Consider the following 14,809-nt stretch of genomic DNA (forward strand, 5'->3'; position numbering starts at 1 on the left):
ACTGCAGTCTGGAGCTGCACGACCGCTACGGTCGCAGATTTGAATCCTGCCTCAGTCATGGATGTGTGTGATGTCCTTAGGTTAATTAGGTTTAAGTATTTCTAAGTTCTAGGGGACTGATGACCACAGCAGTTAGGTTCCATAGTGCTCAGAGCCATTTAAGTACTGTTTGTCTTTGTGCTGGATGGTGGCAGCTTGTTGCATGAAGGTATAGGTCTGTGTGTGTCTTCTTCCTATGTACTGCATGGCATAGTGAACGATCTACCTTCCTCTTAATTAAAATATCAAGGAAGGGGAGGCATCCATTTTCATCGATTTCCATTATAAATTTGGTGTTTGGATGGATGCTGTTGAGGTGTTCCTGAATCTCATCTAGCACCTGTTTTCCATGTCTGAATATAACAAAAGTGTTGTTGACATAGCGGAAGAAGTGCTTTGGTTTCTGTCTGGCACTTTGAAGGGCCACCTCCTCGAAATGTTCGATATAGAGGTTTTGAATTCACAGGAGCCAGTGGGAAGCCCAAGGCCACATTGTCAATCTGTTCGATGAATTCCCTGTGGTGCTGAATGTAGGTTGTTAGTGCTTGTTCTGAAAGGCTGACTTTGTGGTTCAAAGTGCTGGGCTAAAAGTGTCAAGGAGTCTTGAAGGACACTTTCGTGAAAAACGACGTCATGTTGAAGCTCACGAGTAGGTCCTCGATTTGTAGTAGCATGTCCCTGAGTATTTTTACAAATTTGGCTGAGTTTCTCACATGGTGGCTGCAGTGTCCCACAAGGCGTTGGAGCAGTGTTGCTAGGCATTTAGCAAGTCCTTAACTGTGAGAGTTGGAGTCTGCAATCTGTCGAGAGGTACCCCTTCCTTATGGATCTTAGGGAGTCCATAGAAGTGTGGTATTGCTGGCACTCTATGGTACAGCCACTTCTTCATTGGCTCAGGTAAGCCAGATTTCTTCAGCAGAGCTACCATCTTTCTACTCATCGTCGGGGTTGGATCCTTCTTCAGCATCTTATAGGCCTCGTGTTGTGGCAGCAGGTTTATTTTGTACCGGTACTCGGCAGTGCTTAATAGCACTGTAGTGTTCCCTTTATCTGCTGGTAGGATCGTTATATCACGGTCATCTCCCAGGGACCAGAGAGCTGCTCGTTCTTCCGCAGATACATTATTTGTAGGCAACTAAAATCTGTCGATTATTCTGGAAGTTTCCCACCTGACTTCCTCTGCTTCCTCCTTTGGAAGCCCTTACTGCTTCTTCCACACCACTATAATGTCTCGTTTTGGGTTTGTTCTGGGGATAGGGGCAAATTTCAGTTCTTTCTTGAGGACTGCGATTGTGGCAGCGTCCAGTTCTTTTCCAGCCAAATTGATCATGGCTCTGATGTCATTCATCTCTTTTTTTGTCAAAAACGTCGCAATATATCAATGCTACCACCCGGCTGGCGACCCAAGAAACCTTAAACAGTCTTTGCCGGGAAAGCAAACAGTCAAATTTAATGCTGTTTACAAAAATTTGTAACACTTAGTAGAAATCTATTCTTTGTAACAGTATCCACCTCTGTGGACTAAGATCAGTTGTGGTGAATATTGGAATTTTTACTGGGTAGACGTAATTGGAAAATAAAAAGAAGGGAACTGAAACATTTCAGATGTGGGATTAGAGAATGGCACTGAAAATTAAGTGAACTTACAAGGAATATGGAGTTCTCAGTAGAACTGTTAAGGAAAGAAATGTACAGAACATGCTGACTAAAAGAAGGGACAGGATGATAGGATAAGTGTTAAGACATCAGGTAGTGAACTAGTCAGATGTTTCCATCTCACTTGGAGAAAAATGCTACTATTACACATATCAAATAGGAACTTTAGAGTGTAGTTAATTTTTATGTTAGTTACATAGTCAATAGTGGCACCTCATCACGCACTTGCAACTCTAAACTAGTAGATAAAGAAGTGCTTTTTTGAGGAGGATATAGTGTAATTCAGTACACAGCAAGATTTGGACAATGTACTATTTATTCCAATATATATCTTGCAAAATGAGTGTGGCAACAAAATAGGAGGCATTAGAGCTAATATAGATGCTTCCTGGCAATTGTTCTCCCCCAAACACCACCTTGATATGGAGTAGGAAAGGGTGAAGTAATGGATGTAGTGGTACCATTTGTATGCTCTTCCATGCAACATTGGGTGACTAGTCTGGTGTAGATGTAGGTGTACAAAGAATTGGGTATTAATAGGCAGGGATATGGACTGTAATCACACATGTATTATGAGAGAATAAGGAACCCATTTCTTAAAGATCACAGTACTCACAGACAATGATTGCACAGCACTGTGAGGGTGTTGAAAAACATCGTCATTGTTGTTCAAGTGTGTTCAACATAATACTTGATAAATTAACAGTGATACATTAAATGGGAAAATCTCTGCTTGGCACTGTCATAGCAAATTCCAGAGCTAAAATGGTTGTCCATAGCATGCATGAGAGTTGGTCTGTAGAGCATTACCTGAGGAAACAGGTTGAGAACTGTTGACACATGGGTACAAGCTACAGCTGAATTTAAAGCACTAGAACATTAGTAGATCAATAACATTGAAATTATGAAAATGATTGTGTGTAAAATCACAATCTACAGTAAAATTAAAACTGAGGCTTGTGATCTATACTGTCCCCAAAAGTACTTTGGTATTGACACTAGAGCAGGAACACATGGAGATGCAGAATGCAGTTGTCTCATTCTTCCTTGACTGTTCGTATGATCTGACATTTCATTGAACACACTCTAATTTGCATACTAATCAGTGTACAAAGGTGGAAGTGGGTTCTGGAAGAGTTGCACTACATTCTCATTTTAGATTTGTTTGTGGCAATAAATTTTTAGTTTTATCTGCAGAATATTTTCGAAAATCCATTATCTAACGTTCCTGAAAATTTCTCTCATAGAGAAACTTTGTTACTGAGTTTAAATGACCAAATTGTGTTAACAAAATACTTAGAATATATCTTATTTTCAACAGCTTCAAACTCTCTCAGAGACGGCTAAGATAAGATTAATTTAAATTAAATATTATGTGTGATGCTCTGCTCATGTGATAAGATATCAGTCATCTGTTTTGTTGAGAGAAACACAGCACAGGATTTACGGCTAACATGACATTACATTTTCTGATCAAACATTACAAATCCATGTAACAAGAAAGTTACCAATTTTGGTAGAGGTACGAGGTAAGAGGTAGAGGTAAGAAGAGTAGTGATAACATCATTCACTACCTTCTAATTACAACAATTATGATTCAAAAAATTAAAATTTTGTTAGTGTCACTAGTGCTGAATTCCTGAGGTACACTTCTTTTGATTGTAGTTGCCAATAAAAGCCTTCTTAGTAATGAAAATACAATCTGCTCTGCAGGTAAATACACCACACATTCTTTGGTAATTTTCTTAACAGCTTCATTACTGAGTTCCCCAACTGGACAGTGTACCTTTTTTATTTGTTTCATCAATGCTTTCCAACATATTCTTCAATTTAGGCCCATATCAGATCTGTTGGGTTGAAGTGCCAGTGAGAAGTTATCAGCCTAATTATTTTATGCCTGTACGTTTTTGTCAACCTGTAAGTTTTCGTATGTGGCCAACTGGTTTATGGAGAGGTATTGGATTTATATGCTCTATCTTTTCAAATTTTTCACTTACTTCCACGTATGGATGCTGAAGCCAATAATTTCCTCTTTTTATTTTAGCATAAGTTTCTCATCAACAACAGTACATTTGGGAGCACTGTCAACAAAAGGTGTTGATGATGTAGGCAGATTATGCACAAACCATTTCTCTCAACTGATTTTATATTGCAGTGCCGTGAACAAGAGTGATATTGATATGTTGTTGTTGTTGTTGTTGTTGTCTTCAGTCCTGAGACTGGTTTGATGCAGCTCTCCATGCTACTCTATCCTGTGCAAGCTTCATCTCCCAGTACCTACTGCAGCCTACATCCTTCTGAATCTGCTTAGTGTATTCATCTCTTGGTCTCCCTTTATGATTTTTACCCTCCACGCTGCTCTCCAGTACTAAATTGGTGATCCCTTAATGCCTCTGAACATGTTCTACCAACCTATCCCTTCTTCTGGTCACGTTGTGCCACAGACTCCTCTTCTCCCCAATTGTATTCAACACCTCCTCATTAGTTATGTGATCTACCCATCTAATCTTAAGCATTCTTCTGTAGCACCACATTTCGAAAGCTTCTATTCTCTTCTTGTCTAAACTATTTATCGTCCATGTTTCTCTTATATACATGGCTATGCTCCATACAAATACTTTCAGAAACGACTTCCTGACACTTACATCTATACTCGATGTTAACAAATTTCTCTTCTTCAGAAACGCTTTCCTTGCTATTGCCAGTCTACATTTTATATCCGCTCTACTTCAACCATCATCAGTTATTTTGCTCCCCAAATAGCAAAACTCCTTTACTACTTTAAGTGTCTAATTTCCTAATCTAATTCCCTCAGCATCACCTGACTTTATTCGACTACATTCCATTATCCTTGTTTTGCTTTTGTTGATGTTCATCTTATACCCTCCTTTCAAGACACTGTCCATTTCATTCAACTGCTATTCCAGGTCCTTTGCTTACAATGTCATCAGTGAACCTCAAAGTTTTTATTTCTTCTCCATGGATTTTAATACCTACTCTGAACTTCTCTTTTGTTTCCTTTACTGCTTGCTCAATATACAGATTGAGTAGCATCGGAGAGAGGCTACAACCTTGTCTCACTCCCTTCCCAACCACTCCTTCCCTTTCATGTCCCTTGACTCTTATAACTCCCCCCCTGCGGGTCCGGGGTAAGAATAGGCCCGAGGTATTCCTGCCTGTCTTACGAGGCGACTAAAAGGAGTTTCAACCATTTCGGCCTTCCATGTGATGGTCCCCCTTGGGGTTTGACCTCCATTTTTCTAAATTTCTACAGAAGTACGAGCCTTTTGGGGAAGGACACCTTACGTGGTGTACCACTGGTCCTAAGTGCACTCAGACCTTGGCACTCAGCATTGCACCGGCGTTGTAACCATACCCACTATTACTCAAATTGGTCCTCAACGCCTTTTGGGTTGTCCAAGTTACGCCCATAGTGCGTCTCCATCTGCACCAGCGATCATGATGGACTTTCCATGGCACCAGAAATCCAGCACGGTAGCCAGCCCGTTGTGGTGGGGTCGTCATGTACCCTCTAGGTTGTAGCCCCCTGACAACACAGGGATCGTGCTGCCAATACCTGAGCTGCACCCTCCCAACGTCGGCCAAGGAGTAGATGCCCGTCTCCTTGGGGCATCAGGACTCCCGGCAATGGTCATCCTGCCAGGTGGCCCTTGCTGCGGCTGGGTGGCGCCCGTGGGGAGAGCCCCTGGTCGGAGTGGGTGGTATCGGGGCGGACGTTTCGCAGATGAAACGTCACCACGTATCAGGTTGCTCTGCGGCCGAGTCTTTCAAAAGAAAAGGTACCGTTTCTAGTTCTGGTTCTCCTGCCCCTTTCCCCTTGGCCACTCCATGGGAGGAGGGACAGGCCCGCCGGCTTGGAGCGAAGTACTTCCCCCACTATTTGGTCTGTTCTCGAACCGATGGGGGGACATTCGCCACCTCCAAGCCCATGTTCTTTGTTCAGCACATTGAGGATATCTTCGGGGAAATCGAGGCTCTCAGCAAGATGCGTTCAGGGTCCGTTCTTATCAAGACCACCTCCGCCACACAGTCGGCGGCGCTCCGGGCGTGCGACCGCCTAGGGGACATCCCAGTCTCAATTGTCCCACATCTGGCACTAAATAGGACGCAGGGGGTTATTTTTCATCGTGACCTCCTGCTACAATCTGATGAGGAGCTCAGGGCCAACCTGGAGCGCCGAGGCGTGCATTTCGTCCGGCAAGTCCAGCGCGGCCCCAAAGACCGTCGCATCGACACCGGGGCCTTTATCCTCGCCTTCGAGGGGGACGTTCTCCCGGAGAAGGTAAAGGTAATGTGCTACCGGTGTGACGTGCGACCCTACGTTCCGCCTCCTATGCGCTGTTTTAGGTGTTTGCGCTTTGGGCACATGTCGTCACGGTGTGAGGCTGAGCCCCTTTGTGGCGATTGTGGACGTCCTCTTCGTGAGGAACATACATGCACCCCACCACCTCGGTGCGTTAATTGTCCTGGCGTCCACTCACCTAGATCCTCAGACTGCCCCGCATATCAGAAGGAGAAGAAGATACAAGAAATCAAAACTTTGGATCGGCTGTCTTATTCTGAGGCCAGGAAGAAATACGACCGCCTCCATCCCGTGCCATTGACCACTTCGTTTGCCTCAGTTGTGTCCACTCCTTCCGCGGTATCCTCACCCCTCTCCTGTCCCCCCTCCGCCTCCTCCGCCCATCAGGGGGCTGTGCCTCCTCCTCCCAAATCCCTCCCTTCCAAATCCTCCTCCCCCGTGGCCCCCACCCCCTCTGCCCCAGGGGCCACCCTTCCTCCTCCTTCTCCCCACACGCCACCTGAGAAGCGATCCTCTTCTCAGGCGTCCATCGGGGAAACGTTCCGGACCCCGGCTTCCGAGGTCCGGCGTTCCAAAACGGACCCCGCGCGTGAGGACCTTCTTCGGGTCCAGCCCACCATCCCTGTGCCTCCTCGGCCTTCCAAGAAGGCCTCCAAGAAGAAGTCTCTATCCCCCTCTCCACCCCGGCGCGTTTCGACTGACGCTCCATCCGTGAGTCGCTGCTCCCGGCCGTCCTCAGTTTCGCCGGGACGCTCTGCTGCCAGGCGCTCAGCTGGCCTTTCGTCGGCAAATGATGCTGCCCCTCCTACACAACCAGGGACAGCGGCCGCAGCTGGCGACCAGTCGATGGAACCGGATCCGCCTCCCGTCTGTTGTAGCGTTGTTCCCTCGCAACCTGGCCCTCCGCGGCCGTCGAGGTGACCAGCTCTTCCCCCGTCTCGTTCCCCCGACTTTTTGACTAGCGATGGCGTTGTTTCATTGGAACATAAGAGGTATTCGATCTAATCGGGAGGAATTACAACTGCTCCTCCGCCTGCACTGTCCGCTCGTCCTTGGACTCCAGGAAACCAAGTTGCGCCCGACTGACCGTATTGCCTTTACCTCCTATACCTCGGAGCAGTATGACCTCACCCCTGTGGACGGTGTCCCAGCTCATGGTGGGGTCATGTTGCTCATTCGGGACGACGTCTATTACCATCCCATCCCATTGACCACCCCACTCCAAGCAATAGCTGTCCGCATTACTCTTTCTGCTTTTACTTTTTCAGTTTGTACCATCTACACTCCACCGTCGTCTGCTGTTAGTCGGGCTGACATGATGCACCTGATCGTTCAGCTTCCCCCGCCGTTTTTATTGTTTGGCGACTTCAATGCCCATCATCCCCTTTGGGGCTCTCCTGCATCCTGTCCAAGAGACTCACTCTTGGCAGATGTCTTCAACCATCTCAATCTTGTCTGCCTCAATACCGGCAACCCGACTTTCCTCTCGGACTCCACTCATACCTACTCCCACTTGGACCTCTCGATCTGTTCTACCACTCTTGCCCGTCGGTTCGAGTGGTATGTCCTTTCTGACACCTATTCGAGCGACCGCTTCCCCTGTGTCGTTCGTCTCCTTCACCACACCCCATCCCCACGTCCTTCGAGCTGGAACATACTGAAAGCTGACTGGGGACTTTACTCATCCCTGGCGACCTTTCCGGACCACGATTTTCCCAGTTGTGACAGTCAGGTCGAATACCTCACGGCTGTTATCATCCATGCTGCCGAACGTTCCATTCCTCGTACTACTTCTTCACGTCGCGTTTCCGTCCCCTGGTGGAACGAGGCTTGTAGGGACGCTATCCGTGCTCGACGACGTGCTTTACGCTCCTTTCGCCGCCATCCTACGTTGGCGAATTGTATTGAATACAAACGACTCCGAGCGCAATGCCGTAGAGTCATCAAAGACAGCAAAAAAGCTTGTTGGGCCTCTTTCACCGGCTCCTTTAACAGTTTTACTCCCTCTTCCGTCGTTTGGGGTAGCCTGCGCCGGCTGTCGGGCATTAAGGCCCACTCCTCGGTACCTGGCCTGACCTCAGGTAATGCGGTCCTTGTTGATCCTGTGGCTGTCTCCAACGCCTTTGGCCGCTTTTTCGAGGAGGTTTCAAGCTCCGCCCATTACCATCCTGCCTTCCTTTCCAGGAAAGAGGCAGAAGAGGCTCGGCGACCTTCCTTCCACTCGCTGAATCTGGAAACCTATAATGCCCCCTTTACTATGCGGGAACTCGAACGTGCGCTTGCACTGTCCCGGTCCTCTGCTCCAGGGCCGGATGCCATTCACGTTCAGATGCTGGCACACCTTTCTCCGGCGGGCAAAAGCTTCCTTCTCCGAACCTACAATCGCATCTGGACCGAAGGTCAAGTCCCCATGCGTTGGCGTGACGCCGTTGTTGTTCCTATACCCAAACCCGGGAAGGACAGACACCTTCCTTCTGGTTACCGCCCCATTTCTCTTACAAGCCGTGCCTGTAAGGTGATGGAGCGCATGGTTAATGCTCGGTTAGTCTGGATTCTTGAATCTCGACGGCTACTTACTAATGTCCAATGCGGCTTTCGTCGCCGCCGCTCCGCTGTTAACCACCTCGTGACCTTGTCGACATTCATCATGAACAACTTTTTGCGAAGGCGCCAAACGGTAGCCGTGTTCTTCGACTTGGAGAAGGCTTATGACACCTGTTGGAGAGGAGGTATCCTCCGCACTATGCACAGGTGGGGCCTACGCGGTCGCCTGCCCCTTTTTATTGATTCCTTTTTAACGGATCGAAAGTTTAGGGTACGTGCGGGCTCCGTATTGTCCGACGTCTTCCTCCAGGAGAACGGAGTGCCTCAGGGCTCCGTCTTGAGCGTAGCCCTTTTTGCCATTGCGATCAATCCAATTATGGATTGCATTCCACCTAATGTCTCAGGCTCTCTCTTTGTCGATGACTTCGCGATCTACTGCAGTGCCCAGAGAACATGCCTCCTGGAGCACTGCCTTCAGCGTTGTCTAAACATCCTCTACTCATGGAGCGTGGCAAATGGCTTCCGGTTCTCTGAAGAAAAGACGGTTTGTATCAACTTTTGGCGATATAAAGCGTTCCTTCCGCCATCCTTACATCTCGGTCCCGTTGTTCTCCCATTCGTGGACACAACTAAGTTTCTAGGGCTCATGTTGGACAGGAAACTGTGTTGGTCTCCACATGTCTCTTATTTGGCGGCCCGTTGTACACATTCCCTTAATGTCCTCAGAGTTCTTAGCGGTTCATCTTGGGGAGCGGATCGCACTGTCCTGCTTCGCTTGTATCGGTCCATAGTCCGATCGAAGCTGGATTATGGGAGCTTCGTCTACTCGTCCGCTCGGCCATCCCTCTTACGCCGGCTCAACTCCATCCAACATCGGGGGATACGTCTTGCAACCGGAGCCTTCTACACTAGTCCTGTCGAGAGTCTTTATGCTGAAGCTGCCGAGTTACCGTTGACCTACCGGCGCGACGTACTGCTGTGTCGGTATGCCTGCCGGCTGTCGTCTATGCCCGACCACCCCTCTTACAAGTCCTTCTTCGCCGATTCTCTCGACCGTCAGTACGGGTTGTATGTGTCTGCCCTGCTGCCCCCCGGAGTCCGCTTCCGTCGCCTGCTTCGACAATTGGATTTTGCCCTCCCTACCACCTTCAGAGAGGGTGAGAGCCCGACACCACCTTGGCTCCAGGCTCCGGTTCATATTTATCTCGACCTCAGCTCACTCCCGAAGGAGGGTACTCCGGCTGCAGTGTATTGCTCACGGTTTGCCGAACTTCGTGCTCGACTTGCCGGTCACACCTTTTACACCGATTGCTCCAAAACTGACGATGGTGTCGGCTGTGCCTTTGTCGTTGGGACCGCCACATTTAAATACCGGCTCCTCGACCAATGTTCCAGCTTTACGGCCGAGCTTTTTGTTCTCCATCAGGCCGTTCAGTATGCCCGCCGCCACCGCCATTCATCATATGTACTCTGCTCTGACTCACTCGGTGCTCTTCAGAGCCTTGGAGCTCCATGTCCGGTCCATCCCTTGATTCAACGGATACAGCAGTCCCTCCATTCTTTCGCTGATAATGGTGGCTCTGTCAGCTTTCTGTGGGTTCCCGGACATGTAGGAGTGCCTGGGAGTGAGGCTGCGGATGCTGCAGCCAAGGCTGCAGTCCTCCTGCCTCTGCCAGCCTCCCATTGCGTCCCGTCATCCGACGTTCGTGGGGATGTATGTAAGAGGCTTGTGTCGTTGTGGTGGGATGCTTGGTCATCCCTCCAAGGAAACAAGCTCCGGGCAGTAAAACCGCTACCAACTGCTTGGACAACATCCTCCCGACTATCTCGGCGCGAGGAGGTCCTTCTGACCAGGTTGCGGATTGGGCATTGCCGGTTTAGCCACCGCTACCTGCTCTCCGGTGACCCAGCCCCGCAGTGCCCTTGTGGTCAGGCATTAACAGTGCGCCATGTTTTATTGTCGTGTCCCCGTTTTAGTCAATTTTGTGTTGTCCTGTCCCTGCCATCTACTTTACCGGATGTTTTAGCTGATGACGCTCGAGCAGCTGCTCGTATTCTGCGTTTTATAACTTTAACTGGCTTGTCCAAAGACATTTAATCTTTTTACTTATTTTGTCTGCATCTTTGTCAGGTCCTTCTGGTGTCCCCTCCATCCCCTTGAGTTTTACCAGATTCCATGTGCTTTAACAACAGTGACTGGGCGCTAATGACCTCAGCAGTTGAGCGCCCTTAAACCCAACCAAAAAAAAAAAAAAAAACTCTTATAACTGCCATCTGGTTTCTGTACAAATTGTAAATAGCATTTCGGTCCCTGTACCACCTTCAGAATTTGAAAGAGAGTATTCCAGTCAACATTGTCAAAAGCTTTCTCAAAGTCTACAAATACTAGAAATGTATTGATATATCCACTGAATAACATTTGCTGAAGTGGCTTTTAGCATTAAGCACTGCACAGTCCACAACTGCTAACAGTAATGACTGGTAACATTGCAACTAGAGGTATATGAAATGAATGAAAACAAAATACCATAGTGCAGTGAATGCTTCCATAGGACAGCGAGCTGCCTAAAACTGAACTGTACTGCACTTGGGAAATATATTGGCAGTGTGGTGAAGGTATATCCCTTGGGATAGACTGAATGTATGCTCTGCAGTCTTTGCATGTATCACCACACTATTTCATTTCTAGAAGCCAGTCCTAAAGTAATTCTAAATAGAGTTCAATTAAATTACCTTATTGCTTTCTAGAACCAGGTCCTTGATTGTCACACAGGCAGTCAATGCAAAATAATTTTTGCAGGCTGAAAATCTTGGATTTATCTTGGGTCCAGTGCAAGACACTACTGTTGATTGGAGAGGAGGAGAAGTCAAAGATTACCAGAGCAATAATACATTGCCCAGAAATGGGTGTCAAATGCCTGAACTCATTTGCACTAAAGCTGTGAATGTGAGAAGACGTTAAGTTGATAAATGCAGGCAACAATAGGCGGATGAAGGTTGAAGGCGAGTGATAAAAGGTGTGTGGATAGGAAAAGCACAACACTGCAATGTGAGGCAAACTTGGGTCAGACGATGGTCAGAGTCAGTATGTGCTGTGCTGTGCTGTGAAGTAACAGTGTAGCAGAGAGCTGTTAGTCTCTGCAAAGAGCACAGTGAAATGTACCACAAGGTGGAATCATGGGAATGTGGGTTAGAAAAGCTGATCAGCAAATTATATCTTTGTATTACAGATTTGCACAAGCTGTATTAATTCGAACATATTTGTCATTTTCTTGAAGTTCTGTTGGGAGTATCTTGTCACAGTGATTGTATCAGTGAGGATCCCAGACTAAATTAGGTGTGGGATGATCTTGAGAATATTGTAAGCATTTACATCACTAATATTGCATGTAGATCGAGAAAAGTTATCAGTTAGTTGAAAGCTAATTGAAATAATCATAGATTGTGAGTTTTCTAGAGATCAGCAGTATATTAGTAACCAGCTGAGTTCGTGGCACTGCTGGGGTAGGTATTTATTCCAATCTGTTAGTCCATCTTCTCCTCCCATGTTCATTCCATCTCCTCTTTTGCCACTATTTTTGTCTCCCCCTCGCCCACTATTTTTCCATCTGTGGGCCTGTCTCGTCCTTGCCCTTTCTCTCTGCCCCTCAACTTCTCCTCAAGGTGTGCAGTACACCTATGAGCTCCTTTGCAGGCAGAATGACATAACTGTCTAATTACAGTGTCGTGTAGCAATTGTATTCCAGCTACCACCTTGAAAAAATATGTATTAGTCAGCAATATCAAGCACATACCAAGCAGTAGTAGGAATAAACTATTTCTTATGACTAGACACAGCCATGTTGCAGTTAAAGTTGTGCTCAATGCTATGGGATGGTGGAAACTTGTTGTTAACAAAATTAAATTTTTTTGTTGATGAGAAAGCAATGACATTACAAAGGCAAAGGGTGAAAGAATACACAAAACAAATATTAAATATCTAATTTTCTGTATCCAAGCTATGGCAAGAATATGTAATACAGAGATGAGTGGAATCGGAATATCTATGCCAAAGGAAAAGCAGTAACATGTACGCAACATAAATTCTTGGGAAATGTGTTGTATGGCAGAAATTCTGTGAGCTTACGAACAATCCAAAAAAGTACCAACTTTGCTAGAGGTTAACAGCTTATGTTGAAGAGAGATGGATAGCGGAGCTAGCAAACAGTCTGACAAGGGGATAGGAAAACAGACTGCGGCTGCTGTTATTTAAAGTGCTGGGTATCCCATCCAGAAACCATTTCTCATGGTGGCATTTGTTGCACATGTATCGACAAATTTAAATCTGTTTAAAAGATTACACCTCATTTAGTATAACAGATGAGGTATGTGGTTCAGATCCTACTACACAATGAATTTTCCTTCTCTTTTCCTCTAAGGAAAATCAGTAAGATACTTTTCATTGCACCATGAACGTTAGATGGACAGCTTGCCACAGGTGCATTTAATTTACAATAAATTTAAGAAACAACTTACTGGGGACATTATGTGTCATTTGTTTTTTTATAGTAATTTTACAGCCATTAACCAGTATGATTTAAATTCAGCTTTCTTAACCATTATTTTCAGTCATACATGCAAACACATGCTGTCATCAACAAAAATATAAAAGTAAGTATGAAAGTAGCATCGACCTACGAGCTGTGGAACCCCATTGTGATATTACAGCACTCTCTTACCAATGTTAATGCATTTACTGTTCTAATAGGTGGTAGGTAATTTCATCTCATGTGGTTACCATGCATGAAGTTGCTGTACAACAGCTCAACAGTGTGAACAGCTTTACTGTAAGATAGCTGACAGCTTAAGATAGGTTACCACTATTCTTCTTCAGCCCCAATATGATGCACATCCTCCACTTCTGAGGAAATTTGTTCCCTGAATGAAATTCCTTTTTTCACTACACCTGTGTGAACACATTATCATGCATAAACAATGCCACACAATTTCCAAATCGACTTATCAAACAGATTTTTATGAAAATATGAGGCATATTACTGAAGTGGCAAGTGGCTTATTTTCACAAACCATGGGTTTATATATATTGTCGTATGATTAGGTACTGCCAGAGCAATCTTGTCTAAAGAACATTGCCACAGTGCCTGTCTTCATTTGTGCTTTGCAGTGATTGACATGCAGATGTCTAGGGTGTTGCATGCTTTGCTTTTTACGGATACCACAGTTTTCATCATTATGTCCACACAATTCAGTTTCTAAAGCATAAACGTGGCAGTACTGTGGAATAGCCTATGACATAACTAGATCTCTCTTGTCTCAAAGGTACTAGTGCTGTAGACACAGTACCTGAACAGTTGCTTGCATACTAATGAGTACAGAATATGGCACTGTGTTTCCAGGGGACCGACATTGAACTGAGGGTGACAGTACTTCCAAAACGCAGTGCAACTGTGGCTGTGATCTGCTATGTGCTGCAGACAAATAAGAATTGAATATGGCAGTACACAGTAAGTGGACCAAACATTGAATGTAAGATTACAGTTATTGGAAGAACTGTCATCATCTGTTGGAGGTTACACAAGATTTTGGGTTTTTGACATGAATCGCATTTGGGGCAGATACTCACTATCATAAAGAAATAAATGTAAAGGTGACCTCAAGTGTTCGGTGAAAAAATGGGACCTAGAAAAGGGCTATGTGGGGTGATCAACATACTACTGTGAGTCAGATGATCACCAGTATGAATTTGAAGGCAGCAGGGCCTATTGCTATGAGAACTTTACTGAGACAATTGCAATGCGTAAGACTTGGCACTTAACCACATCCAGTGCCTACCCATGACTCTTAAGCTACTCAGCATATATGAAGATACCCATTTGGTAAAATCTGTAACAAAACAAGGTGTTCTTGTTAGTGTTCAATGTAAAACAATTGCCTTTCCTATATTGTTTGTGTTGCAGCCATCTGGTGCATGTACATACCCATGATTAATCTTCATTCTGTTTATACATCTGTATCTGTACTCTGCTGCATATGAGTGGCAGTCTTTAAAAAAGTTGGTTACATAATTAAATTTTGCTTTGTTTGCAGGTACATATCAGCCTTGCTGGTACCCTTTTTAATTTCCGAATCACAGTAGGCTGCTTTATGACGAAAAAAGAAAAATTATGGAAAAGCTTTAGTGTAGAGTAATTCATTTCTGGTAGCAGCAGGAACGGTTGAGCTGTGTCCAGCTTATCCTGATGACTG

At 45.7% G+C, this 14,809-nt stretch overlaps 1 protein-coding gene across 3 annotated transcripts in view; it reads left to right on the forward strand.

Annotated features, from left to right (window-relative positions):
• LOC126108604 (uncharacterized) overlaps positions 1 to 14,809 on the forward strand; it is a 203,773-nt gene that overhangs the window by 22,826 nt on the left and 166,138 nt on the right. Inside the window, exon 5 of one of the 3 annotated variants that reach the window (XM_049913909.1) lies at positions 13,960 to 14,076. The exons of the other annotated variants lie outside the window; for them this stretch is intronic. Coding sequence (XP_049769866.1) covers positions 13,960 to 14,052 — 93 coding nt within the window. The 3' untranslated portion in view covers positions 14,053 to 14,076. Of the gene's footprint in view, positions 1 to 13,959; positions 14,077 to 14,809 lie in introns of those variants that run through there. 3 annotated transcript variants of the gene reach the window in all.

Source organism: Schistocerca cancellata, chromosome 11 (genome assembly GCF_023864275.1).
Source record: "Schistocerca cancellata isolate TAMUIC-IGC-003103 chromosome 11, iqSchCanc2.1, whole genome shotgun sequence".
Classification (NCBI taxonomy): Eukaryota; Metazoa; Arthropoda; class Insecta; order Orthoptera; family Acrididae; genus Schistocerca; species Schistocerca cancellata.